This window comes from Pristiophorus japonicus, chromosome 16 (genome assembly GCF_044704955.1).
Source record: "Pristiophorus japonicus isolate sPriJap1 chromosome 16, sPriJap1.hap1, whole genome shotgun sequence".
Classification (NCBI taxonomy): Eukaryota; Metazoa; Chordata; class Chondrichthyes; family Pristiophoridae; genus Pristiophorus; species Pristiophorus japonicus.
The window spans coordinates 10,362,347-10,387,756 of record NC_091992.1 but is presented as its reverse complement, the minus strand read 5'-3'; the positions used below and the strand labels follow the sequence as shown (position 1 = coordinate 10,387,756).

General features: G+C 50.6%; 1 protein-coding gene across 1 annotated transcript in view; it reads right to left on the bottom strand.

Annotated features, from left to right (window-relative positions):
* Window positions 1-254: 254 nt before the first annotated feature.
* The window catches only part of nle1 (notchless homolog 1 (Drosophila)), a 36,500-nt gene continuing 11,344 nt past the window's right edge, over window positions 255-25,410 (bottom strand). Inside the window, exons 5-13 of the mRNA XM_070858052.1 lie at window positions 21,663-21,739; window positions 20,189-20,286; window positions 16,119-16,311; window positions 13,636-13,771; window positions 10,883-10,929; window positions 7,067-7,269; window positions 5,027-5,186; window positions 3,073-3,143; window positions 255-442 (exon numbers count right to left, since the gene is read on the bottom strand). Coding sequence (XP_070714153.1) covers window positions 430-442; window positions 3,073-3,143; window positions 5,027-5,186; window positions 7,067-7,269; window positions 10,883-10,929; window positions 13,636-13,771; window positions 16,119-16,311; window positions 20,189-20,286; window positions 21,663-21,739 — 998 coding nt within the window. The 3' untranslated portion in view covers window positions 255-429. The remainder of the gene's footprint in view (window positions 443-3,072; window positions 3,144-5,026; window positions 5,187-7,066; window positions 7,270-10,882; window positions 10,930-13,635; window positions 13,772-16,118; window positions 16,312-20,188; window positions 20,287-21,662; window positions 21,740-25,410) is intronic.

Below are 25,410 nucleotides of genomic sequence, written 5' to 3'. Positions count from 1 at the left end.
CTTATGACATTCACTTTTTTTTTTAAATAATCCTGAATCACAATCCTGCAGGATAGGTTTCCTTTGTTCCCTCTCGTATCTACCAGTTCCGCTATGAGATGGTGGGGCTCCCTCACAGCAAGAAACCCTACACATCACATCACATGCAAGGCCGCTGATCCGCAACTTTCTTTGGGGGAGAAGGGCGGGGAGAAATGGATGAAGCTACGTAATGGTGACCACCCAAAACACTGGTAAACTCCTGGAGCCCCATGTGATTGAAAATGGACTTTGGTTTATTCCGTCACCATGAACCAGCTACCCCAGTCCTTAACTGAAAGGTGTACATTTGGTGCAGCAAAGGGAGTAAAGCGAGGCACAGTCTGCAAAGGTGAAATTCCAGGCCAAAGTCCAGCGATCTCTTCAAAATGGTGGCCCTGCTCTGCTCCATCACCACCTCCAGCTGTAAAACACAGGACACACAGCTCAATACAAGATCGCGCTTCTTTTTATGCTCGCATTATATATTAACAACTTAATATATATATACAATGTTCCCGGTTAAGCAACGCCTCGATTTAAAAATTCTCATCCTTGTTTAAAAATCCCTCCATGGCCCTCGTCCCTCCCTATCTCTCTAATCTCCTCCAGCTCCACAACACCACCCCCCCCCCCACGCTCCCCTGCCCCGCCCCCCCCCCACCCCCCTGCCCCGCCCCCACCAAGATGTCTGCGTTCCTGGGCCTGGGGCAAACTGATCTCAATGGGCCTATAGTTATATTTCTTCATGTTCATCACATTACGTGTATGATTCGGATTCTGACTATGGAAACATAGGCCAGTATATTCAACAATGAAAGCATATATTCTGTAACAAGTAGGTATATATTCTGGTTCTGGTAACATTGCAATACTAGATTCCTATACATATATGTACATTTCTCTTAATAACATGTGAAATAACACAAGCTAGTATATATTCTGTTCTGTATATAGGTACATGAGTGTATTTAGGTACTTCTGTATATAGGTACATTAGTGCATATGGGTCCTTCTGTATATAGGTAGATTAGTGTATATAGGTACTTCTGTATATTCGTACATTAGTGTATATAGGTCCGTCTGTATATAGGTACATTAGTGTATATAGGTCCGTCTGTATATTCGTACATTAGTGTATATAGGTCCGTCTGTATATAGGTAGATTAGTGTATATAGGTACTTCTGTATATTCGTACATTAGTGTATATAGGTCCCTCTGTATAAAAGTACATTAGTGTATATAGGTCCTTCTGTACATAGCTATAAACAAGTGAATCTATTTTCCTTGGTCTTGTATTTCCGATCATTGTCTATTCTATTCAGCCTATTTGGGAGGCCTTATATTTTTTTCCCCACATTTATTTGGTGGGCCGATGTTCTTTGGTGAGCCTGGGGCTGCAGTCCCATCCGCCCCGTGGTTAATCCGCCCCACGGTGAATCCGCCCCAGACTGCAGCAATAACTCATCGTATTGCCGATCAGAGGTAGGGAACATGTCATGCTATTCTGTGCTGTAGCGCACGTGAAATCCAATACATTGCAATGACCTCCCCAGTCTGTCCCCTTCTTCCAAATCCTAATCCCTTGCTGATCTCATGACCTATCCTCGTCTCTTTCACTACCTCCTCGCTACATTAGCTTCGATCAAACTTGAACACAGAGACTCCCAGCTCAGTCCCAAATCAACAGCTTTTTGGATATTAAGGGAATCAAGGGCGATAGGGATAGTGCAGGGAGGTGGAGTTGATGTAGAAGATCAGCCGTGATCTTATTGAATGGCAGGGGCAGGCTCAAGCAGCCGAATGGCCTACTCCTGCTCCTAATTCTTACGTTCTTAAACATGGTCATACCGACTACTCCAAATATGGAAACAAGTTAGAATCGTAGAAATTTACGACACAGGAGGCGGCTATTCGGCCCATCGAGTCTGTGCCCTGCATTAAGGAGAGAGGGGAGCATGATGCCAATGCTGCATCGCTATCACCGCGGCAGCAATACTGGACCGTGTTCGGCACCGATTTATGGGAGCTTTCCACCCACTATTTTACTTTAATTAATTTTCGCTCGCCTCATCAGTTATTTTCTGGGCCATGAACTTTTGTGGATTGTTTCGAAACCCCATGTTATGATTCCTCATTGGAACTTCAACTCAGGCATTGCATGATCCAAGGAATTAGTACTGTGCACCCAGTGTTAGCCGTGGCTCTCGCCTCTGAATCAGAAGGTTGTGGGGCTCAAGTCCGACTCCAGAGACTTGAGCACAAAAATCTAGGCTGACACTCCCAGTGCAGTGCTGAGGGAGCGCCGCACTGCCGTCTTTCAGATGAGACGTTAAACCAAGGCCCCGACTGCTCTCTCAGGTGGACGTAAAAGATCCCATGGCACTATTTTGAAGAAGAGCAGGAAAGTTCTCCCCGGTGTCCTGGCCAATATTTATCCCTCAATCAACATCAGATTATCTGGTCATTATCACATTGTTGTTTGTGGGAGCTTGCTGTGCGGAAAATGATTGCCGCCTTTCTCACATCACAACAGTGACTACACTCCAAAAGTACTTCATTGGCTGTAAAGTGCTTTGATACATCCGGTGGTCGTGAAAGGCGCTATATAAATGCAACTCTTTCTATCTTTTTCTTTTAATAATAATTTAAAAGCAAAGTATTGCAGATGCTGAAATTCTAAAATGCTGTAAACACTCAGCAGGGCAGGTAGTATCTGTAGAGAGAGAAACAGAGTTAACGTTTTAGGTTACCAGATCAGAATGTGACCTGAAACGCTAACTCGGTTTCTCGCTCCACAAATGCTGCCTGATCATCTGAGTGTTTCCAGCATTTTCTGATTTATTTAATAATTATTGAACACTAACTTTCAGCTATTTATCATCGCTGAGAGCAAGGAGAATTTGAAAAAAAAGTTAGAGGGTGGCATCCGTGTATTTACAAATGTAAAGACAAAAAGTTTGGAGAAAGTTTAGTTGAAGTTCCAGTCTCTCTAACTTTCTCATTCCCACATACCATTCAACAGATCAATCATACCTCCTTTCCCTACTTACATTCTCAACACTTTGTCTTTTCCACCACTTGCTACTCTTTGCCCATCGGGACTCCAATCAACAGCATAAACCTGAAAGTACAAAAACAGGAAGATTTTTATTCTCTGAAGCACATGTGTATCGTAGTCACTGCCGTCCCACAGCCGTCAACACGACAGCCAAATGGCTATTTACTTACAAATGGTTCCTGCAGCATCAAATTGGCACTGCATGGGCTGAGGGAATCCCTGCAAATATAACTACAATAGTGTGTGAATACAGGCACAGACAGACTGATAGAGATCACCCCTTAAAAGTTCCCGGAAAAACGACAGATAATTCAAAGTTACTCAGGGTATCAGGTATGGTAGCATAGCGGTTATGTTACTGGGCTAGCAACCCAGAGGCCTGGACTAATTGATCCGGAGACGTGAGTTCCCACCACGGCAGCTGGGAAATTTAAATTCAGTTAATTAAATAAATATAAAATCTGGAATAAAAAAAACACGAGTATCAGTATAGGTGACCATGAAACTAGGATATCTGTCGCCCTTAACCGGTCTGGCCTACTACTAGGCAGTCCCTCGTAACGAGAATGACGCTGTTCACACCAAAAAAAGATGGCTCACAAGTGTGACAATGAGTTACATCTTAAAGGGTGGAAGATGCCTGTGCGTGGATTTTTTTTAAACGTGTGGTGACCATTGCTTGAGTAGACGTTATTGAGTAGACTGGATCTTTACTCGTTGGAGTTCAGAAGGATGAGGGGTGATCTTATAGAAACATTTAAAATAATGAAAGGGATAGACAAGATAGAAGCAGAGAGGTTGTTTCCACTGGTCGGGGAGACTAGAACTAGGGGGCACAGCCTCAAAATACGGGGGAGCCAATTTAAAACCGAGTTGAGAAGGAATTTCTTCTCCCAGAGGGTTGTGAATCTGTGGAATTCTCTGCCCAAGGAAGCAGTTGAGGCTAGCTCATTGAATGTATTCAAGTCACAGATAGATAGATTTTTAACCAATAAGGGAATTAAGGGTTATGGGGAGTGGGCGGGTAAGTGGAGCTGAGTCCACGGCCAGATCAGCCATGAGCTTGTTGAATGGCGGAGCAGGCTTGAGGGGCTAGATGGCCTACTCCTGTTCCTAATTCTTATGTTCTTATGTTGCACACCAGCCACCACGCGGGCTTGACAGAGCTAGGTCTTGGTCCAGTGGCAAGGATTAACCAAGACGACTGGAGACCAGCTCTGCTGCATGGACCCAGTGCGCGCACATATCGCAGTGTGGGCTGGCCCGTGCTGCCCCTGGGCCCTCGGCTCTTCTGGGCCCCAAACTCTCGCCTCTCCTGGGCCCCGATCACAGCCCTTTACGAACTCTTGCCGCTCCTTCGCCCCGAACTCGCCGCTCCTGCCCGCACTGCAGTCAGCCGTCGCCCTCCTGCAGCAGCATGCGCTGCTCCCTGCAGTGCTCCCTCTAATGGCCCCGGCCTGCTGATGGTCTTGCAGGCTGGGACCGCGCCGATTTCTGGGACCACGCCGATTTCCGGGCCGGGCCGGGCCACCGCACACTGTTCCCTCTAATGGCCTCTTGAACCACTGCAGTCCGTGAAGGTACTCCCATAGTGGCGAGATTGACCAAGACGACTGGAGACCAAGCTCTATTGCACCTCCCGTGGGCCACAACCCTGCCGCTGTTAAATGCTGCTACGCTCCTGGTCCACGACCACTCCATTGTTAACGGTCTGGCCTATATGTGTCTCCAGACCCAATGCAATGTGGTTGACTCTTAGCTGCCCTCTGAAATGGCCTAGCAAGCCACTCAGTTGTACCAAGCTCCGACTGTGGGAGTATCTTCGCCACAAGGACTGCGGCTCACCATCTTCTCAAACACAATTAGGGATGGACAATAAATGCTGGCCTTGCTAGCAACGCCCACATCCCAGGGACAATTTTTTATTTAAATCGAAGACAGCTTACCTCATCTGCATGACCAGGAAGGTCAACAGACAACTTCTGCGCCTTCACATCCCACACCTTCAACGTGCTGTCACTGCTGCCACTCGCTAGCAGACGGCTATCCGCTGACCACGCAATCTGATACACCGCCGACACGTGACCGCGGAGGGACGCCAGGTATCTGCAAACACACACAAGTTTCAGATTACTCGCAAAATGGACAGACGCTAGCCCCTGCGTCATCGAACAATTACCCACGTCAACCAACCAGCATCAGTCTACTGCCCGGGTCAACATCAAGAACAACTTCCAGTTATACAGCGCCTTTAATGTTAGAAAAACGTCCAAGGTTGCTTCACAGGAGCGATTATCAAACAAAATTTGACACTGAGCCACATGAGGAGATATTAGGTGACCAAAAGCTTGGTCAAAGAGGTCAGTTTTATGGAGAGAGGTAGAGAGGCGGAGAGGTTTAGGGAGAGAATTCCAGAGAGGGCCCAGGCAGCTGGCCACCAACGGTGGAGCGATTAAAATTGGGGATGCTCAAGAGGCCAGAATTGGAGGAGCGCAGAGATCTCGGAGGGTAGTAGGGCTAACTGAAGTGTAGAGCTCCCACAGTTCTGCCCCAAGAATGTACCTGCACCCCCAATCTCAGTGGACCAGCCCTACTGTCCCCAGAGTGGATTTTTCCATTTTCCCTCATCAGTCACTCTCATCGTGACGTCTCTGAGTAAATTGGTGCTGAAGCAAGACCAGTTTTGGACTTTTGGCTCCACAGAAAGTAGGCACTGGATTGGAGAAAGACAATGTTCATCTCACCTTGCTGACACCATGGGAGAGGATCACCTCATTCATCTGGACTTGACTCAACAGCTCAGAGGTGAAGGGATGCTGTGCCAATCCACCCCATCCAATTCACCCATTGCTTCTTTTTAAACCATTTGGACAAGATTCTCATGAAGAAATACTTGCGTTTATATAGCATCTTTCACAGGCCTCAGGGCTTCACAGCCAAGGAAGCACTTTTTGGAGTGTAGTCACTGTTGTAATGTGGGAAACGCGGCAGCTTAATGGTGCACAGCAAGCTCCCACAAACAGCAATGTGATAATGACCAGATAATCTGTTTCAGTGATGTTGGCTGAGGGATAAATATTGGCCCCAGGACATGTCCACCCAAAACATTAAGCTAGCTTTGCACACGCTGATGGGATCCGCTATGTATTTCCAACATTTTCTGGTCTTGCATTCAGCATTTGCAGTTTTGTTTCTTTTTTTATCTGCACCCCATAGTCCCGACGTTAAGGTGAGACGGAATTAATCCAAGTATGTGGAGTTGCCATGCTCCCCTAACCCCGAGAGTTGGGGCACTTTGCTGCCATCGCTGAACAGGACAGTTCGGTCTCGACTGACACTGGGCCAGTCTCCGACCAGTCCATGCCACTGAAGGTTGGCACTCATCAACACATCGAGCTGTAACAATCGCCCCCACACCGTACGCTGTTCCAAATCAGAGGTGGCGTCTTTCAATTGAGACGTTAAACCGAGGCCCCGTCTGCCCTCTCAGGTGGATGTGAAAGATCCCACGGCCAGTATTTCTCATTTATGATTCCAAACCCTGCTTCAGTGGCTCCATGGGCTGCACTCTCTGTTCTGAGTCAAGCACCACTCCAGGGGCTTGGGCACCAGTGCAGTGCCGAGGGAGGTGCCGTCTTTCGCATGAGACGTTAAACCGAGCCGCCGTCTGCCCTCTAGGATGGATGTAAAAGATCCCACGGCCACTATTTCAAAGAAGAGTAAGGGCCGGTGTCCTATCCCGCAGTCAACAACATAAAAAAAAAACAGATTATCTGGGTCACTACCACATTGCTGTTTGTGGGAGCTTGCTGTGCGCAAATCGGCTGCCGCGTTTCCCACATCACAACAGTGACTACACTTCCAAATAGTGCTTCATTGGGTGCGCAGCGTGTTGGGACGTCCTGAGGTGGTGAAAGGCGCTATACAAATGCAAGCTCTTTCTTTCTTTTAAGGTCGGACTTGTTGCAGCAGCTTAGCATCCTTACTTGCCCGTCCTGCCGTCCCACAGTTTCACCGATTTGTCAAACGACGCGCTGGCGACAAGCCTGGTGTCGGGGGAGAAGCAGACTTCGTTTATCAGAGCCTGGTGGCCTGTCATTCGCGCCAGGGGCTTCTTATCCTCGGCGGGCGCCCACAGGAAAAGCGTGAAGTCGTCCGACCCGGAAACCAGTCTCTCGTGCCCCTGACCCTGAGGAAATGAAAGAGAGAAAAGGTCACTTGGGGAGGGGGGGGGGGGGGAGGGGGAGAGTCATTTCGCCGAAAGCGACTCCAATATCATAAAGCCAGTTCTGACACAGGATCCAACATTCCCAGCCTTGCCATTCTCCTTGGATTCTCACCATCCCACACGATTGGCCCACTGGGGAAAGAAAACGTATAAGATTGCTTCTATGTCTCCGTCACCAAGCACACACAGACTGGTCTAGGGTAACTCATTGGCTTTACAAACCTCTCCATAACGAGACACCCAACCACGACTCACTGTCCTGCTCTGACAGGACACACAATCGTTGGGATCTCATCGCTCTGAAGGTAAGGGAGAAGGAGCTACGGGACACAAGCCCGCGCTCATCACTCTGTAGGACAGCATGCCATCTCTCAGCGTCTGACATTGTGAGAGTTCAGCTCACTCTGGTGGAAAAGAAATGAACTTCTCCAGCACCTTTCACGACCTCTGGACGTCCCAAAGCCCTTCTCTGTCTCAGCCGTGGCTCAGTGGGCAGCACTCTCATCTCTGAGTCAGAAGCTTATGGGTTCCAGTCCCACTCCAGAGACATGAGCACCCAAATCCAGGCCGACACTCCAGTGCAGTGCTGAGGGAGTGCTGCACTGTCGGAGGTGCCGTCTTTCGGATGAGACGTTAAACCGAGGCCCCGTCTGCTCTCTCAGGTGGATGTAAAAGATCCCAGGGCACTATTTCGAAGAAGCGCAGGGGAGTTATCCCCGGTATCCTGGGCCAATATTTATCCCTCAATCAACATAACAAAACAAACAGATTATCTGGGTCATTATCACATTGCTGTTTGTGGGAGCTTGCTGTGTGCAAGTTGGCTGCCATGTTTCCCACATTGCAACAGTGACTACACGCCAAAAAGTACTTCATTGGCTGTAAAGCGCTTTGAGATGTCCGGTGGTCGTGAAAGGCGCTATAGAAATGCAAGTCTTTCTTTCTTTTTCCCAGCCAATGAAGTATTTTTTGAAGTGTGGTCTCTGTTGTAATGTAGGAAAATCGAGACCATTCAGCTCCTCGAGCCTGTTCCGCCACACAGCTAGATCATGGCTGATCTGTACCTCAACTCCAATCCTGCCTTTGATCCACATGGCTCCGGTTGGGGTGGAGTGTAGAATGTTTCAGTGTAAGGGGTGTCACAGTTGTGTGAGGTGGACTGGTTGGGCTGGGTGCTCTTTGCCTTTCCGCCATTGTTCGTGGGTTTATATGTAACCTTCAGGGCTGCTGACCGAGGGCCGCGTGGCTCTTTGTCGGCCAGCTCGGACACGATGGGTCGAAATGGCCTCTTCTGCGCTGTAAATTTTTATGTTTCTATGATTCTAATAAAAATCAGTCTTAAATTTTGATTGTATCCCAACATCCACAACCTTTTGGGGAGAGGTCCAGATTTCCACTACGCTTTGGGTGAAAATGGGCTTCCTTATTTCACACTTGAACGGCCGGCCTAGCTCTAATTTTCAGATCGTGTTCCCTCGTTCTTCATCCCCCACCAGAGGAAATAGTTCCTGCGTATCTATCCTATCAAATCACCCCTCAATCCTCTATGCTCAAGGGAACACGAGCAATCTGTCCTCATAATTTAACTCTTGAAGCCTTAGAATCATTCTGGTGAATCAAGGGCAATCTATCGTTTCTGTGGTGCAGTGCCCAAAAGTGAACACAGCACTCCAGCTGCTGTCTAACCAGAGCTTTGTACAACAATAACATAACTTCCACCCCCATTGAGGGCCCGAAGGCCTCCTCCTGTTCCATTAGCCTTTGTGATTACTTTTTGTCCCTGTTCACTAGCTTTTAGCATTGTGTGTAGCTGGACACCCAAATCAATAACCAGGGGGCATAGATTTAAAGTAATTGGTAGGAGGTTTAGAGGGGAGTTGAGGAGAGCTTTTTTCACCCAGAGGGTGGTGGGGGTCTGGAACTCGCTGCCTGAAAGGGTGGTGGAGGCAGAAACCCTCATTGCATTTAAAAATTACTTGGATGTGCACTTGAAGTGCCGTAACCTACAGGGCTACGGACCAAGAGCTGGAAAGTGGGATTAGGCTGGGTAGCTCTTGGTGGGCCGGCACGGACACGATGGGCTGAATGGCCTTCTTCTGTGCCGTAGATTTCTATGATCTCTGCTCCTCTACAGCTCCTCGCTGTTCAGAAAAATGTCCTGGTTTGTCTTCCTTGGTGAGGTCAGACTTTCCCACGCGCAACTCCATAAAGCCACAGTACTGCCCACTCACTGAATCTGCCCGTGTGGCTTTATAAATTGCCACTTCCGTCCACACAACTTGCTGTGCCTCCTAACTTTAATGTCACCTGCAATCTTGGGCATACAACTCTCTATTCCTTTATGCAAGTTATTGCTAGGTGTGGTGACGAGCTGGATTGATTGATGATGAAAAATCTGTCCATCTCCACCTTAAATAGATTCAACGATGCAGCCTCCACACCTCTCGCGAGAGCTGTGGAGGCTGGGCCATTGAATATATTTAAGGTGGAGATGGGCAGATTTTTGAATGATAAGGGAGGCAAGGGTTATGGGGAGCGGGCGGGGAAGTGGAGTTGAGTCCATGATCAGATCAGCCATGATCTCATAGAATGGCGGAGCAGGCTCGAGGGGCCGTATGGCCAACTACTGCTCCTATTTCTTATGTTTATATGGAACACCATGCATCACATCATGCTAATCAGCATACGTTCCCTTGTAAGCGCACTCTCTGTCTCCTATCTCCCAACCAATTACCAACGCACGTCGCAAGTTTGCCTCCAATTCCGTGCGCCCTCAGATTTACATAAGAACATAAGAAATAGGAATAGGAGTCGGCCATATGGCCCCTCGAGCCTGCTCCGCCATTTAATACGATCATGGCTGATCCGATCATGGACTCAGGTCCACTTCCCTGCCTATTCCCCATAACCCCTTAATCCCTTATCAGTTAAGAAACTGTCTATCTCTGTCTTAAATTTATTCAATGTCCCAGCTTCCACAGCTCTCTGAGGCAGCGAATTCAACAGATTTACAACCCTCAGAGAAGAAATTCCTCCTCATCTCAGTTTTAAATGGGCGGCTCCTTATTCTAAGATTATGCCCCCTAGTTCTAGTCTCCCCTATCAGTGGAAACATCCGATCTACATCTACCTTGTCAAGCCCCCTCATAACCTTATACGTTTTGATAAGATCACCTCTCATTCATCTGAATTCCAATGAGTAGAGGCCCAACCTACTCAACCTTTCCTCATAAGTCAACCCCCTCATCTCCGGAATCAACCGAGTGAACCTTCTCTGAACTGCCTCCAAAGCAAGTATATCCTTTCGTAAATATGGAAACCAAAACTTTACGCAGTATTTCAGGTGTGGCCTCGCCAATACCTTATATAGCTGTAGCAAGACTTCCCTGCTTTTATACTCCATCCCCCTTTGCAATAAAGGACAAAATTCCATTGGCTTTCCTGATCATTTGCTGTACCTGCATTTGCTAACAGCCTTTCGGGGCTGAACTTTATCAAACGCAAGTTAAATGTCAGGCCACCTACAGCAGGTCTGGGAAATCAATAGCTTTGAGCTTTTATTCTGTTCCCTTACCCTGGTTTGCTCATATCTCTGCAGAGCCTTTCGCTTCAGTTCTTCCGCTGAAAAACAAACCATTCAGAGAAAATGAGAAGGGGACAGGCTCCAGTAGTTTCATCAATAGACCTTTACCCGCTCACTCACACGAGCAACGTTGCAGTTCCTCAAATTAATTTTAAAACATTTAATTGTGCCAGTGTGCAGGGAAGAGGCCTCCCACCTGCATTGTTTTCTAGTGCCCTGTATGACGTGACTAAGCTGGGCTATATTTAGAACACATTGTGGAGCGGGGGAAGGGGAGAGACTCTGCCTCTCGCTGCTTTTTATATACAGGTCGATGCTGGCTTGACAACAACAACTTGCATTTATGTAGCTCCTCCAACGCAGTACTGTTGCACCTCTCTAGTCCGGCACCCTTGGGGCCAGACCAGAGGATTTTCCGGACCACGGGAGGTCACGCCGACCCTAGCGTTGTCAGCAGTACCCTAGACTTACCGGGTGCTGCTGACAACGACCCGGCCGCGTTCTGCGCATGCGCGGCGCAGAAACCGACTGTGCAGCATTTCTCAGGCCCCGCTCCTCGCTCCCTCTCCGCACCGAACCAACCAAGGAGGGAACACCGGAGGAAGCGGCGAGAAGAGGAGCAACCAGCCCCAGGACACAGCGCTGGACGCGACCCCCCCACCACCCCCGCCGGGAATGATGCCGGACCAGGGATGTTGCTGGACCAAAGAGTCCCGGACTGGAGAGGTACAACTTGTACAATGTCCCAAGGCACTTCACAGGTGCGATTATCAGACAAAATCTGACACCGAGCCACACAAGGAGATATTAGGACAGCTGACCAAAAGCTTGGTCAAAGAGGCACGGTTCTAAGGGTTATCTTAAAGGTGACGAGCGAGACGGAGAGGTTTAGGGAGGGGATTCCAGAGCCTGGGCAGATGAAGGTACGGCCACCAATAGTGGAGCGATGAAAATCAGGCAGCCGGAAGAGGTCAGAATTGGAGGAGCGCAGAGATCTTGGAGGGTTGTGGAGCTGGAGAAGGTTACAGAGATAGGGAGGGGCGAGGCCATGGAGAGATTTTGAAAACGAGGGTGAGATTTTTTCAATCGAAGCCTTGCCGGACCGGGAGTCGATGTAAGTCAGTGAGCACAGGGGGTGATGGGTGAACGGGACTTGTTGCGAGTTAGAATATGGGCAGCAGAGTTTTGGATGAGCTCGTGTTTACAGCGGGAGCAAGGAGGGAGGCCGGCCGGGAGAGTGTTCATCCTGCTACACTCAGCACCGTTAAGCGGGCGGCAGACCCGCAGCCCGAGTTTATCCAGGGGTCGGATTTAGCAGCCTGTGCACCAGGCTCTCGGACTTCCGAATTAAACAGGGTCGATGTAAAATCAGCCACGGAATCGCGGGCAGTGTGGGCGAGATCAGAAACCGAAGCACTATATCCTCCGCAATCAAAAAGTATATAGAGAGCCCTGGAAAAGGTGTACGTAAGATTGGCGAGGACAATACCAGAAACTGAGAAGTTATCGCTACCAGGAAAGGCTGAGGCTCTTTTCTCTAGAGAAGAGAAGGTTGAGCAGGTGACCTAACAGAGGGCTTTATAATTATGGAAGGGGTTCGATAGGGTAGACGAACAGAAGATATTTCCACTTCTGCGAGGAGACCAAAACTAGAGGCTACAAGCATAGGATAGTCAACAATAAATACAATAGTCAGGAGGTTGTGGGTTCAAGCCCCACTCCAGAAACTAAAGCACATAACCTGCGTTGCATTGGATGCAGTTCAGAGAAGGTTCACGAGGTTGATCCCCAACATGAAAGGGTTGCCGTATGAGGAAAGGTTGAGCAGGTTGGGCCTGTACTCATTGGAGTTTAGAAGAATGAGAGGTGATCTTATTGAAAGATACAAGATTCTGAGGGGGCTCGACAAGGTAGATGCAGAGAGGATGTTTTCCGCATGGGGGAATCTAGAACTCGGGGGCATAGTTTCACAATAAAGGGTTGCCCATTTAAGACAGACGAGGAGGAAATTTCTTCTCTCAGAGGGTCGTGAGTCTTTGGAATTCTCTGCCCCAGAGAGCTGTGAACGCTGGATCATTGAATAGATTTAAGGTGAAGATAGACAGATTCTTGAACTATAGTGGAGTCAAGGGTAATGGGGAGCAGGCGGGGAAGTGGAGTTGAGGCCAGGATCAGATCAGCAATGATCTTATTGAATGGCGGAGCAGGCTCGAGGGGCCAAATGGCCGACCCCTGGCTCCTATTTCTTATGTTCTTATGACAGGCCAGTACAGTTGCAAACCACCCAGTTGAGTTACAGGGCGACTGTAACTGTCTGTATGTATCAGGCTTCAGGTCAGTGACAGAGTCTCATCTTTTGATATTTTGGAGTGTGGAGGACATGTAGATCCCACCACCGTGGAACGAAGAGAGTGAGCAAATGGAGGAGGTTGTCTTTCCGTGTAAATTTGAGTACAGGTTGGACCTCCCTTACCTGGGACTCCCTTATCCGGCACCACCCCTCGTCCGGCATGATTCTAGCAATTGGGGGCGCGTGCGCAGAACGCAGCCGACCTCCACCCCGACTTTGTGGCCGCGCCGACACTCGCTGGGACCGCGCCGACCTTCTCCCGCCCTCCCGCCTCCCCACATCCGGCAAAATCCCTTATTCGGCACAGGCCAGGTGCCGAGGATGCTGGATAAGGGAGGTTCAACCTGTGCAAATATTGATTAAGGAAACACGCCAAGGAAAGGCAGCAACCTACGAGAATCATCGATGTCCTGGGGGACAATTGTGGCTTCGGCTGGCTCGAAGGCTCCAGTCCGCAGTACGTAGTCGGTGCTGAGAGCCATTGTGTTCACCCAGTGGGCGTGACCCTGCAGTGTTCTGCACAGGACCCCCTGAAAACAAGCCAGACAAACAATCACCAAACCGCGCTCAAATTATTTTGTACAGAAAGAAAAAAAAATGACTGAGACCTTAATATACAGCGCTGTACATTCACAAGGTCATGCGTATAATCCAAAACACAATATGTACATAAAACAGTCTGGGCACAAATTATTCCTTTTCAACACACAACGCCTTGATCCCTAAACTCTTAAAGCATTAACTCACAAACCAGGTGAAGCAGTTTGAAGATGATCTTGAATGACACAGAAGAACTCAGACTGTTGACCATGGGAATGGCTTGGAGTGAATGTACAGCCAGCAATGAGAGCAACTGACCCAATACAGGTCGTTATCATTATGAAGGGGGTTGATAGTGTAGCGGTCGGGAAGATGTTTCCACTTTTGGGGGAGTCCAGAACTAGAGGACACAAATTAAAGATAGCCACTAATAAATCCAATAAGGAATTCGGAAGAAATCATTTTTTATTAATTTATGGGATGTGGGCGTTGCTGGCAAGGCGGCATTTATTGCCCATCCCTAATTGCCCCTTGAGAAGGTGGTGGTGAGCCTCCTTCTTGAACCGCTGCAGTCCCGTGTGGTGAAGGTGCTCCCACAGTGCTGTTGGGGAGGGAGTTCCAGGATTGTGACCCAGCAACAATGAAGGAACGGCCGATATATTTCCAAGTCGGGACGGTGTGTGACTGGGAGGGGAACGTGGAGGTGGTGGTGTTCCCATGCGCCTGCTGCCCTTGTCCTTCTAGGCGGTAGAGGTCACGGGTTTGGGAGGTGCTGCCGAAGAAGCCTTGGCGAGTTGCTGCAGTGCATCCTGTAGATGGTGCACACTGCAGCCACGGTGCGCCGGTGGTGGAGGGAGTGAATGTTGAAGGTGGTGGATCGGGTGCCAATCAAGCGGCCTGCTTTGTCCTGGATGGTGTCGAGCTTCTTGAGTGTTGTTGGAGCTGCACTCATCCAGGCAAGTGGAGAGTATTCCATCACACTCCTGACTTGTGCCTTGTAGATGATGGAAAGGCTTTGGGGAGTCAGGAGGTGAGTCACTCGCCACAGAATACCCAGCCTCTGACCCGCTCTTGTCGTCACAGTGTTTATGTGGCTGGTCCAGTTAACTTTTTGGTCAATGGTGACCCCCCAGGAGGTTGATGATGGGGATTTGGCGATGATTCTTTGCCCAGAGAGTGGTGAGAATGTGGAACTCGCTACCACTGGGTGTGGTTGAAGCAAATAGTATAGATGTATTTAAGGGGAAGCCAGATAAACACATGAAGGAGAAAGGAATAGAGGGATATGCAGACAGGATGAGATGAAGGAGGGTGGGAGGCAGTTTGTGTGAAGCATAAACACCGGCACAGACCAGTTGGGTCGAATGGCCTGTTTCTGTGCTGTATATTCTATGTAATTCTGTGTAAAAACTGGTGAAAAGCTGGCTGCCACAAAATAAAGTCCACGCGTATTTCCGTTTCTTCTCCCCTTTTCTCCAAATGTTGAATTTTAAGCATCAAAATGGTCCCTCGGAAAATCTGATTCTACCAGCGAAGGGCATTGTTGTTTCAGGGTGTTTACTGTCCCACCCAATTCCTGCACACGTGGTGAGAGATCCCAATGCTCCCAGTCGATAGCTTGTTCTCATATTGAACTCTGGACACCTCACAGCAAACCAACAAGATGCGGCAGTGTGAAGGAGCGCTCAGGAACACACATCATCGCTCCTGCCAGCAACTTGACTCACTCCATCACACCAACCCCTTTCCACCCAAGATCACTACCCTTTAGCCCTGCTCTCCTGGATAGAATCACAGAAATTTATGGCACAGAAGGAGGCCATTCGACCCATCGTGTCCGTGCCGGCCGACAAAGAGCCATCCAGCCTAATCCCACTTTCCAGCTCGAGGTCCGTAGCCCTGTGGGTTACGGCACTTCAAGCGCACATCCAAGTATTTTTTTAAATACTTGGTGAGGGTTTCTGCCTCTCCCAACCTTACAGGCAGTGAGTTCCAGACCCCCATCAACTCCGGGTGAAAGAAATTCTCATCTCCTCTGTAAGCTTTCTACCAATTACTTTAAATTTATGCCCCCTGGTTGTTGGTCCCTCTGCTAAAGGAAACGTGTCCTCCTTATCCATGTTATCTAGGCCCCTCATAATTTTATACACCTCAATCAAATTTTCCCTCAGCCTCCTCTGCCCCAAGGAAAACAACCCCAGCCTATCCAATCTTTCCTCACAGCTAAAAGATCCTCCAGTCCTGGCAACCTCCTCGTAAACCTCCTCTGCACCTTCTCCAGTGCGATCACATCCTTCCTGCATTTCAGACCCGCCGTTTTAAGTGAAGCCTACTCACGTCTTGGGCTCTCCATACTTTAATCGTCCTGTCCTGCGACGCGGAGAAGATCAGACCATCACCGCCCCACTTCACACAGGTCACCGACTGCGTGTGCCCGCTCAGGATTTTGTTGCAGTGTCCCAGCACCGTGTCCCACACACGGATACTGCCGTCCTTGGAGGCGCTGGCCAGGTAACGGCACTGCGGGTTTCTAGCAGCGCAGGGGGAAGAAGAGTTAATACAGGCTGAATCCACCCCCTCCACCTCCCCACCGCCCCACCCCCCGCCCGCCCCCCGCTTATCCGGAACTCTCGGGACCTGGCCTGTTCCGGATAAGGGACATTTTTTCCGGACGAGGGGTGGTCACGTTAAATTGGATGGTACATGTACTGAGCAAGGGGATATTGGGGCCTGGCTGGCTTGGGGCTGGGAGTGCGGCAGAGAGATCATTGTGGCGGGGGGGGGGGGGCGCGGGTGACGGTGGATTACTGGGTCAGGCCAGTGATTGCGGGAGTCGGCAGCAAGAAAGGACTTCAATTTGTTCATGTCGGAGTTCTGCGCATGCGCCACCCAGTGGCCAGAAATGGTTCTGGACAAGGGGTGGTTCTGGATAAGGGAGTTCTGGATAAGGGAGTTCTGGATAAGGGAGGTTCAACCTGCACTTCATTTAAAAAAGCCAACTTCTCACCTTAATCAGCATTGATTAACATAGGGCTGGATCTTCCCTTTGAGGGGGATGGAGTATAAAAGCAGAGAAGTCCTGCTACAACTGTACAGGGTATTGGTGAGGCCACACCTGGAGTACTGCGTACAGTTTTGGTCTCCGTATTTAAGGAAGGATATACTTGCATTGGAGGCTGTTCAGAGAAGGTTCACTGGGTTGATTCCAGAGATGAGGGGGTTGACTTATGAAGATAAGTTGAGTAGGTTGGGGCCTATACACATTGGAGTTCAGAAGAATGAGAGGTGATCTTATCGAAATATATAAGATAATGAGGGGGCTCGACAAGGTGGATGCAGAGAGGATATTTCCACTCATAGGGGAAACTAAAACTAGGGGACATAGTCTTAGAATAAGCGCCACCCATTTAAAACTGAGATGAAGAAAAATTTCTTCTCTCAAAGGATTGTGAATCTGTGGAATTCTCTGCCCCAGAGAGCTGTGGAGGCTGGGTCATTGAATATATTTATGGCGGAGATAGCCCGATTTTTGAGCAATAAGGGAGTAAAGGGTTATGGGGAGCGGGCGGGGAAGTGGAGCTGAGTCCATGATCAGATCAGCCATGGTCTTATTGAATGGCGGAGCAGGCTCGAGGGGCCAAATGGCCGACTCCTGCTCCTATTTCTTATGTTCTCATGTTTGCGATCTGGGTTTCGCCCTGCTGCGATCCTCGGGTCGGGTTTTGTGGCAGCGTTGAGCGGACCGCCTTGAAGAGCTGCGCCAGGTGTGTATATCGCCCGTGGCTGCGACCCCGGCAGTACTTTGGACTTTTCCCGATCCGCCCGCCCAGAAATGCGCCCCGCAATAACCACCTGGGAGATCTGAGCGGTCCGGCATAGCCGGCGGCCGTGAGGAAGGTAAAGTTCTCCGAAGGTTGTGGTGGTGTGGGCAATGTTTTCGTGGGGGAGGGGGGCGGGGGGGGGAGGAGGTTTAAGGTTTTTTTTCCCCATCTCCCGCGGCCTCTCTCGGAGCGCACACGGCCCGGCACTGTAGTTCGCGAGATTTCTATCCTTGTGCCACGAAAGATGTACAACGCCTCCCTTCGCGCTACGCTCCCTGACACAGGGCCCAGATGCACAAACTTACATTCTAAAGCGCAAACTATTCCCGGCCGCTAACTTTCCCGCCCCACCGCCATTATCGCCCGAAAAGAGAAAAGATTAAAATCCAGCCGATAAACTGGAAGCACTGGCCGTACCGACTGAGAACGAGAAAGTTAAGGGCACAAAGCAGTGTTCCCCGCAACGGTATCAGACCCACCCCCCCAATCCCATCACCAATCCAGCTTGTCATTAGTATTTCAATAAAACATTTTAGCCAATGCATTGTAATAGTGAAAAGGATAGAGAGGCACTGGAGAGGGTGCAGAGAAGATTTACAAGGATGATACCAGAAATGCGAGGGTATACGTATCATAGAAACATAGAAAATAGGTGCAGGAGTAGGCCATTCGGCCCTTCTAGCCTGCACCGCCATTCAATGAGCTCATGGCTGAACATGCAACTTCAGTACCTCATTCCTGCTTTCTCGCCATACCCCTTGATCCCCCTAGTAGTAAGGACTACATCTAACTCCTTTTTGAATATTTAGTGAATTGGCCTCAACTACTTTCTGTGGTAGAGAATTCCACAGGTTCACCACTCTCTGGGTGAAGAAGTTCCTCCTCATCTCGGTCCTAAATGGCTTACCCCTTATCCTTGGACTGTGACCCCTGGTTCTGGACTTCCCCAACATTGGGAACATTCTTCCTGCATCTAACCTGTCTAAACCCATCAGAATTTTAAACGTTTCTATGAGATCCCCTCTCATTCTTCTGAACTCCAGTGAATACAAGCCCAGTTGATCCAGTTTTTCTTGATATGTCAGTCCCGCCATTCTGGGAATCAGTCTGGTGAACTTTCGCTGCACTCCCTCAATAGCAAGAATGTCCTTCCTCAAGTTAGGAGGCCAAAACTGTACACAATACTCCAGGTGTGGCCTCACCAAGGCCTTGTACAACTGTAGTAACACCTCCCTGCCCCTGTACTCAAATCCCCTCGCTATGAAGGCCAACATGCCATTTGCTTTTTTAACCGCCTGCTGTACCTGTATGCCAACCTTCAATGACTGATGTACCATGACACCCAGGTCTCGTTGCACCTCCCCTTTTCCTAATCTGTCACTATTCAGATAATAGTCTGTCTCTCTTTTTTTACCACCAAGGTGGATAACCTCACATTTATCCACATTATATTTCATCTGTCATGCATTTGCCCACTTACCTAACCTATTCAAGTCACTCTGCAGCCTCATAGCATCCTCCTCGCAGCTCACACTGCCACCCAACTTAGTGTCATCCGCAAATTTGGAGATACTACATTTAATCCCCTCATCTAAATCATAAATGTACAGTGTAAACAGCTGGGGCCCCAGCACAAAACCTTGCGGTACCCCACTAGTCACTGCCTGCCATTCTGAAACGTACCCATTTACTCCTACTCTTTGCTTCCTGTCTGCCAACCAGTTCTCAATCCATGTCAGCACACTACCCCCAATCCCATGTGCTTTAACTTTGCACATTAATCTCTTGTGTGGGACCTTGTCGAAAGCCTTCTGAAAGTCCAAATACACCACATCAACTGTTTCTCCCTTGTCCACTTTACTGGAAACATCCTCAAAAAATTCCAGAAGATTTGTCAAGCATGATTTCCCTTTCACAAATCCATGCTGACTTGGACCTATCATGTCACCTCTTTCCAAATCGGGAAAGGATGAACAGGCTGGGTCTCTCTTCTCTAGAAAAAAGGCTGAAGGGTGACCTAATTAGGGGTCTTTAAAGTTCTGAAAGGTTTTGATTGATTGGATAGATTGATTGGATAGAGAGAGAACATTTCCATGTCTGGGGAAGAGCAAAACTAGAGGCCATCAATATATTTAGTCACCAAGAAATCCAATGGGGAATTCAGAAGAAGCTTCTTTACCCAGAGAGTGGTGAGAGTGTGGAACTCGCTGCCACAGGGAGTGGTTGAGGCGAATAGTATTGATGTATTTAAGGGGAGGCTGGACAAGCGCATGAGGAAGAAAGGAATCGAGGGATATGTTGATGGGGTGAGATGAAGAGGGGTGGGAGGAGGCTCGTGTGGAGCATAAACACCGGCACGGACCAGTTGGGCCGAATGGCCTGTTTCTGTGCTGTAGACTCGATGTAATTCAATGTAAAAACAACACTTCTGTCACACAAGTCCCTGAGCTTCAGCACTGAGTTCTGTCTAGACATATAAAACACTGGAAGCGGTACCAGTGCTCTCGGCTACGAAAATTAAAAGCACAGCCGACAGCCGACAACATTTTGTCACTGGCCTCAGACCTCGATGAATTATTCACTCACATATGTAGCGGTTCCCAGCAGAGACATGTAATCCACTTAGAGTGGCCTGTCAGGACCTTTCCGATTTGCTTGCCTGTGTTGGGGTCCCACAGGAATATCTGAAATGACACAGGTGACTTGCAACTTTACCCAGAGATACGTACGACTCTTTTAAAAAAATAAATAAATAAAGTACACACACTGCCGATACTTCAAAAATGACCCGCCGTACATATCCCCCCCCACCCCGACTCCAGTTGGTGTTTTCAGGCCACATTTGACAAGTCAAAATGTTCAACATCTCGCTGTTTACTGAGATAAGCAGGTGTTCGAGAGAAATGTAAAATGTCGTGGCAATATATTTAAACGTGCAATTTAAACAAAAAAAATTCTCCTCCTCATATTTCAATGGCACCTTCTCCCCCTTTGATGAGCGGGTAGGGGGGGGGGGGTGGAGGAGGGGGGGGTGACAGAGGTTTGAACGTAAAGCGCCAATTAATGACCAGAAAAAAAACTAACACCTGTTGACTGTTTTGACAAATATAGAGGAATCAAAAAGGCTAATGGAATGCTGGTCTTTATATCTAGAGGACTAGAATACAAGGGGGTAGAAGTTATGCTGCAGCTGTACAAAGCCCTGGTTAGACCACACCTGGAGTACTGTGAGCTGTTCTGGGCACCACACCTTAGGGAGGATATATCGGCCTTGGAGGGAGTGCAGCGTAGGTTTACCAGAATGATACCCGGACTCCAAGGGTTAAATTACGAGGAAAGATTACACAAACTAGGGTTGTATTCCCTGGAATTTAGAAGGTTATGGTGTGATCTGATCGAAGTTTGAGATATTAAGGGGAACTGAGGGTAGATCGAGCGAAACTATTTCTGCTGATTGGGGAGTCTAGGACTAGGGGGCATAGACTAAAAATTTGAGCCAGACCGTTCAGGAGTGAAGTTATGAAACACTTCAACACACAAAGGGTGGTAGAAGTTTGGAACTCTCTTCCGCAAACGGCAATTGATGTTCGATCAATTGTTCATTTTAAATCTGAGATTGATAGATATTTGTTAACCAAAGGTATCAAGGGGTATGGGTCAAAGGTGGGTGTAATGTATGGATATGTGAGTATGCTCATGGGTTTGTAGAGCTGTTGCATTGTGAGTGGCTTAGTCAGTCACGTGATGTTCACAAGACTCAATAAAATCCCAGCCAGTTGGGTTCGGGGGATCCACGATGAGGAAGGTGGTTGAGAGTGGTGGATGAACTGGTAATGTGTAGTGCGATTGTTAAGCCTTTGTTAATAAACCAAGTATTTCTTAATAGCCATGTGTTGCTATGGATTCTTAAGCAAAGAACCCATGAAGCAAATACACTGCAGCAGGTACATGGAGTTCGGTAGCCGATCCGCCATGATCTCATCGAATGGCGGAACAGGATCGAGGGGCCGAATGGCCTGTTCCTATGATCCTTGAAGAGGGGTTTTTAAAGCTGAAGTACCTGACTATTCTTGCACCCAGACGCCAGCTTTTTCCCGTCGGGAGACCAAGCTATGCTCAATACCCAGTGCGTGTGACCTGAGGAAAGAAATTAAAATCATTAGAGGCACGTTAGCTCAAGGCAATACTTCCGACTCCTGAATTATTAATGAAACACATTACACAGACGGAACAGTATTTCAGTCACACTGATTTTTGGGGGAAGGTTTTTTTTCGTCAGTCAATAGTAGCAAGGACTCGATCTCATTTAATTTGCTGCCACACTAATTCCACGGAATGAAAGCGAGACGGATAATCAAAGGGAAGGTGCAGAAATGGAGGGAGTTGGCGAGCTGCGGCCAGAGGGGAAGCTTCATTCGTAATTGCAGAGAGTGGGAGCACTCCCGCCTTGAGATCAGGCTCTTCAAACAGCAGCGTGGACGGGATTAACTCTGTCCGCTATTTTAAAATGGGCCAACGCCTCCATTATAAAAAGACACGCAATCTAATACTATGCACACAAATTATGTCTTCGGATGGCAATGTTCAAGGGAGGGGGGGCCCCCAATTCCAATGCTTTTCTGTCTCTACATGGTTATTGACTGATGGCCGAGCAGAGTTTCAGTGCTGCATAGTAACATTGAATTTGCATTTATTTAGTGCCTTTCACAACCTCAGAACGTCACAAAGCACTTTACAGCCAATGAAGTACTTTTTTTTTTTGAAGAGTAGTCACTTTTGTAATGCAGGAAACGCAGCAGCTAATTTGCACACAGCAAGCTCCCACAAACAGCAATGTGATAATGACCAGATAATCTGTTTTAGTGATGTTGCTTGATGGGGGAAATATTGGCCCCAGGTCACCGGGGATAACTCCCCTGCTCTTCTTCGAAATAGCGCCATGGGATCTTTTACAACCACCTGAGATGGGACCTCTGTTTAACGTCTCATCCGAAAGATGGCACACCTCCAACAGTGCAGCGCTCCCTCATCACAGCACTGAGTGTCAACAACAACAACTTATACTTATATAGCGCCTTTAACGTAGTAAAATGTCCCAAGGTGCTTCTCGGGGGCGTTACGAAACAAAACGGGTCAGCCTACATTATCTCTGGAGCGGGATCTGTACCCATGACCTTCTGACTCAGAGGTGAGATTGTAACCCACTGAGACACAACTGATACGTGACAGACTAAATGCCACAAACCATCCCCAAATGGCCAGCTGCATCAAATTAACTTTACTTTCTCTTTTTTGGGGGAGGATGAATAATCCACTCATCACGGTGAAGTCGGCACTGGGATTTGGAACGCTCTGTTTTCTCTGCATCAAGCATCCCAGGCAGGGTGCAGCATGGCTTGATGCAGAGTAAAGCTCCCTCATCAACAACAATGTGCTTCAGCCCCAACTGGAGAAAGAGCGCCACCTGCTGCATTGGCCTGATATTTTTCTATCTCTTCCCACCATCCTGATGCCAGGTATCAGAGATTGTCGTTCTGAGGAATGGTTAAGGAAGTTGGGCTTGTGTTACATAGGATATACAGCACAGAAACAGGCCATTCAGCCTAACCAGTCCATGTGAGCGTGCGTGAGAGGGAGGGCGAGGGCTGCGAGCGAGGGGGAGGGCAGGGGCTGTGAGCGAGGGGGAGGTAGGGGGCTGCGAGCGAGGGGGAGGGAGGGGGCTGCGAGCGAGGGGGAGGGAGGGGGCTGCGAGCGAGGGGGAGGGAGGGAGCTGCGAGCGAGGGGGAGGAGGGAGCTGCGAGCGAGGGGGAGGGAGGGGGCTGCGAGCGAGGGGGAGGGAGGGGGCTGCGAGCGAGGGGGAGGGAGGGGGCTGCGAGCGAGGGGGAGGGAGGGGGCTGCGAGCGAGGGGGAGGGAGGGGGCTGCGAGCGAGGGGGAGGGAGAGGGAGAGGGCTGCGAGCGAGGGGGAGGGAGAGGGAGGGGGCTGCGAGCGAGGGGCAGGGAGAGGGAGGGGGCTGCGAGCGAGGGGGAGGGAGAGGGAGGGGGCTGCGAGCGAGGGGGAGGGGGCTGCGAGCGAGGGGAGGGAGAGGGCTGCGAGCGAGGGGGAGGGAGAGGGCTGCGAGCGAGGGGGAGGGAGAGGGCTGCGAGCGAGGGGGAGGGAGAGGGCTGCGAGCGAGGGGGAGGGAGGGGGCTGCGAGCGAGGGGGAGGGAGAGGGCTGCGAGCGAGGGGGAGGGAGAGGGCTGCGAGCGAGGGGGAGGGAGAGGGCTGCGAGCGAGGGGGAGGGAGAGGGCTGCGAGCGAGGGGGAGGGAGAGGGCTGCGAGCGAGGGGGAGGGAGAGGGCTGCGAGCGAGGGGGAGGGAGAGGGCTGCGAGCGAGGGGGATGGAGAGGGAGAGGGCTGCGAGCGAGCGAGGGGGAGGGAGAGGGAGAGGGCTGCGAGCGAGGGGGAGGGAGGGGGCTGCGAGCGAGGGGGAGGGAGAGGGAGAGGGCTGCGAGCGAGGGGGAGGGAGAGGGAGAGGGCTGCGAGCGAGGGGGAGGGAGGGGGCTGCGAGCGAGGGGGAGGGAGAGGGAGAGGGCTGCGAGCGAGGGGGAGGGAGAGGGCTGCGAGCGAGGGGGAGGGAGAGGGAGGGCTGCGAGCGAGCGGGAGGGAGAGGGAGAGGGCTGCGAGCGAGGGGGAGGGAGAGGGCTGCGAGCGAGGGGGAGGGAGAGGGCTGCGAGCGAGGGGGAGGGAGAGGGCTGCGAGCGAGGGGGAGGGAGAGGGCTGCGAGCGAGGGGGAGGGAGAGGGCTGCGAGCGAGGGGGAGGGAGAGGGCTGCGAGCGAGGGGGAGGGAGAGGGCTGCGAGCGAGGGGGATGGAGAGGGAGAGGGCTGTGAGCGAGGGGGAGGGAGAGGGAGAGGGCTGCGAGCGAGGGGGAGGGAGAGGGAGAGGGCTGCGAGCGAGGGGGAGGGAGGGGGCTGCGAGCGAGGGGGAGGGAGAGGGAGAGGGCTGCGAGCAAGGGGGAGGGAGAGGGAGAGGGCTGCGAGCGAGGGGGAGGGAGAGGGAGAGGGAGAGGGCTGCGAGCGAGGGGGAGGGAGGGGGCTGCGAGCGAGGGGGAGGGAGAGGGAGGGGGCTGCGAGCAAGGGGGTGGGAGAGGGCTGCGAGCGAGGGGGAAGGAGAGGGAGAGGGCTGCGAGCGAGGGGGAGGGAGAGGGAGGGGGCTGCGAGCGAGGGGGAGGGAGAGGGCGAGGGCTGCGAGCGAGGGGGAGGGAGAGGGAGGGGGCTGCGAGCGAGGGAGAGGGAGAGGGCTGCGAGCGAGGGGGAGGGAGAGGGAGGGGGCTGCGAGCGAGGGGAGGGGGCTGCGAGCGAGGGGAGGGGGCTGTGAGCGAGGGGAGGGGGCTGCGAGCGAGGGGAGGGGGCTGCGAGCGAGGGGAGGGGGCTGCGAGCGAGGGGAGGGGGCTGCGAGCGAGGGGAGGGGGCTGCGAGCGAGGGGGAGGGAGAGGGAGGGGGCTGTGAGCGAGGGGAGGGGGCTGCGAGCGAGGGGGAGGGAGAGGGAGGGGGCTGTGAGCGAGGGGAGGGGGCTGCGAGCGAGGGGAGGGGTGCACGCGTGCGTGAGGGATTGAGACTTGAACCCACAACCTTGTGATTCAGAGGAGAGTGTGCTACCATAGCTGACAGGTATAAACTAACCAATCTAAGTCATGTCCTCCGGTCCCATTTTCACGGTGTTACTTAAAAATAGCACATTCGGAAATAAAGGCCTGCGAGAAGGCCAGTCTCCATCGCGCTCAGTCTTCCCGGGAAACGCATCAGGATCGCAGACCAAAAAGGAAAGGG